General features: G+C 47.2%; 1 protein-coding gene across 1 annotated transcript; it reads left to right on the plus strand.

The window, feature by feature from the left end:
- Nucleotides 1–1,256: 1,256 nt before the first annotated feature.
- On the plus strand, nt 1,257–3,125 carry lingo2b (leucine rich repeat and Ig domain containing 2b). Its single transcript, XM_029494066.1, has one exon. The coding sequence runs from the start codon at nt 1,257–1,259 to the stop codon at nt 3,123–3,125; it is 1,869 nt and encodes a 622-aa protein (XP_029349926.1).
- Nucleotides 3,126–3,480: the final 355 nt, after the last annotated feature.

A 3,480-nucleotide genomic window follows, 5' to 3' on the forward strand; every position in this document is an offset into this window, starting at 1 on the left:
AGTCTCAAGAATCATATTAAAATGAATCAAATAAACAATATTCAGCCCATTCGATAAACTACAAAGTTATTAAGTCCACTTATCCTGTTATGTAGAGCTGAAAGTGTCGCCCCAACAATCCAATCAGCTGTGAATGCTACGGAGACCCAGCCACCGAGGCTGCGGCGGCGCTACTTCAGACTGGGATTTAGCCTGTTAGTAATGTTCAAACATTAAAAATGAAATGGGCTTAACACGGGATAAAAGTGATTTCTGATGTAAAGATGGCTACTTTCAGGAACAACAGTAATCCACATGTGTTGATTACAACAGCCCCTTAACTTGCAATAGCAAACAGCAAAATGGAGGCCAGAGGAGCAATAAAGCGATGAAGCGAGAGAGGAAAATGTGGGTATGATTATGTAAATGTATGTATTTAGCATATTTTCACAGAGTTTCTGTGTTTGTTGCTTGTTTTTGTTTTATTACTGACTATTACGTCTTAAATACATCAGTGCATATTGATACATGCATGCTTGAGGACAACATATTTGTGATAAAGACAGAATCTGAGTCTATTGGGATCATTGTCTCAGTAAAATAATGAGCCACTGAGATGTCATTGAACCTTATTAAGGAGTCGTATATGTTTGCAGTCATCCTGCTGGAGATACAGGCATCTGGCAAATGCTGCTCTAATCTCTGTGGGCTGAGTCACAGTAGCATATTTCCTCTTAAATTTGTGTTTAAGTTTGAATACTTGCCACATACTTCATTACCCCCTTTTCTTATACACACACACACACACAAAGATGTATATTGTACACACCAGCACACAGGCGCAGGCACAACAAATCCACATCCATGTTAGGCCTTGTTGCACTCTAACAAGGATCATTTGTCCCCAAAAATCTTCCATTCTTAGAAAATATCTCCAGTTAGCCCGCAACCTTTTGTGTAACACAGCGATGAGCATTCGTATTTTATCTGCTGCTGGTATATCTCTTGCTGTGTCTTGCTCCCACTTAGTTTAATTCCATTATATCCTCCGTGCCAGAAAAACGGGCAGTTCATTAAGGGAGAAAAGACTTGGGAGTAAAAGTAGACTTGAAGTGTACAGGGTTGAAAAATGAATGAGGCTGGGGGCAAGCAGGGGGCAAGCAGGGGCCAGTGGGACGTGGAAACAATGCAACGTACTCAAACAGATTTTTCATTCACTTATTTTGTCTTGCAGGGCTTGTTCGTGATGGTGCTCTGTATGGACAAGAAGCTGTGCCATGACAGAGGGCAACATGGGTAAAAGAGACATGCGACACCCAGCCCCGCACCACTGCCACCTCTTCCTGGGCGGGGCATTGCTGCTTCTCCTGGCCAGCTCAGTTCTCAGCTGCCCCGCCCGATGTGAGTGTTCTGCTCAGAGCAAGTCGGTCAGTTGCCACCGCAAGCGCCTGCCCACCATCCCTGAAGGCATCCCGATCGAGACGCGTGTGCTGGACCTCAGTAAGAACAAGCTGCGCATCATCACACCAGACAACTTCTCTTCGTTCCAGCAGCTGGAGGACCTGGATCTCAGCGACAACTTGATCAGCGTGGTGGAGCCGGGCTCGTTTCGCTCTCAACTTGCCCTCCGCTCGCTCAACTTCCGCAGTAACTTGCTTCAGCTGGTCCCTGCTGGTGTGCTTTCAGGCCTGACCAACCTCACCCTCCTTGACCTCAGCCACAACCGACTAGTGGTCCTCCTGGATCATGCCTTTCAAGATCTGCGCAGGCTGACATCCCTGGAAGTGGGTGATAATGAACTAGTTTTCATCTCACAGCGGGCTTTTACAGGATTGCTATGTCTCCAGACGCTGACCCTGGAACGGTCCAATCTGACAGTGGTCCCTACTGATGCCCTGGCACATCTGCACAGTCTGGTTGAATTGCGCATGCGCTACCTGAGTATTAGTTTTCTTAAGCCTTTCTCCTTTAAGAGGTTATCTCATCTCCGTCGACTGGAGATTGATTACTGGCCCTGGTTGGACACACTGCCTCCCCTCTCACTGCACGGACTCAACCTCACAATGTTGTTCATTACCAACACTAATGTGTCTGCCTTCCCGGGCGCGGTGCTGCGCAACTTGCCCTACCTCACACATCTCAACTTGTCCTACTGCCGAATCCAGCACATCCATCAGGGAGAGCTGGGTCAACTCCCACACCTGCTGGAGCTTCGCCTACAAGGGGCTCAGCTGGTTTCTATTGAGCCCTTTGCATTTGTGGGCCTCAGATCTTTGCAGCTTCTGGATGTGTCACGGAACCGACTGGACTCTCTGGAGAGGGGTGTCTTTGCCTCACCAGACAGCCTCCAGAGGCTTTGTCTGGGAGGAAATCCACTTGTGTGTGACTGCAGATTGCTTTGGCTGCTCAGTAGCCACAAGCCGTCATCCTTGCAGATTCTGGATGCCCAGCCTGAATGCAGTGCCCCCGAGCACCTCCTGGGGAAAACTCTCCGTGACCTCAGGGAGCCTCTGGTGTCCAGGTATATGACCTGCACTAAGCCACGAATTGGACCCAACACGACACAGCTGCTGATGGCTGATGAGGGCCAACCTGCCCGCTTGAGCTGCATGGCAGAGGGAGCGCCACGACCGTCTGTGGTCTGGATTACACCTCATAGGCGCTACATCACAGCCAAGAGCAGTGGAAGGGTGGAAGTCCAACCAGATGGTACCCTGGAGATCAAGGCAGCAGAACTCCATGACAGCGGGGTGTACTTGTGTATTGCCAGTAACCCAGCTGGCAATGCTAGCCTGTCAGCCTCTCTAGCTGTGAAGAGCTTGGGCATTGGAGAGAGATCTCACTATAGCAACAAGACCTCAAACTATCTGATAGACACTAACAGCACATGGGGGAACGGGACAGTACTGTACAACATGACAGTCCCCATAGACATTAAGACTATTATTATATCTACAGCCATGGGCTGCCTGTCCTTCCTAGGTGTGGTCATATTCTGTTTCCTGCTTCTGTTCGCCTGGAGCCGAGGAAAAGGACGTCATAAGAGCAACTTTGACATTGAATATGTCCCTCGAAAATCTAACGGGGCAGCAGCTGATGTGAGTGAAACAAGCGGCCCAAGACGGGTCAATATGAAAATGATCTGAAAATGATCTGTACTGATGTGTATGACAACAACTTCAACAACCCAGCGCACACATATCAGCTGAAAAAAAATTTTTTTTTCTTTTTCTATGACACAGTGGATTTGTGACAAAAGAAAGTGATGTACTAATATAGTGGGTGTCGATATGACGGTGATCTAGTGATAAAGTGGACATGTGAATATAAAAGTGATATATGAAACTGTGGACGTGTTTATATGAAATAATGTTCTCATACAGTACATTGAATATACTACTATAACCAACATATCAATATGGGAGTGATATAGTGCTGCACTATACGTGTTTCAGTGGTGATGTGATGAATAATGATGTTGTCGACTCATCATGACATCAA

This window comes from Echeneis naucrates, chromosome 22 (genome assembly GCF_900963305.1).
Source record: "Echeneis naucrates chromosome 22, fEcheNa1.1, whole genome shotgun sequence".
NCBI lineage: Eukaryota > Metazoa > Chordata > Actinopteri > Carangiformes > Echeneidae > Echeneis > Echeneis naucrates.

Coding starts and splice junctions, on each gene's coding strand:
- lingo2b (XM_029494066.1), top strand. CDS start 1,257: ATGACAGAGGGCAACATGGGTAAAAGAGACATGCGACACCCAGCCCCG.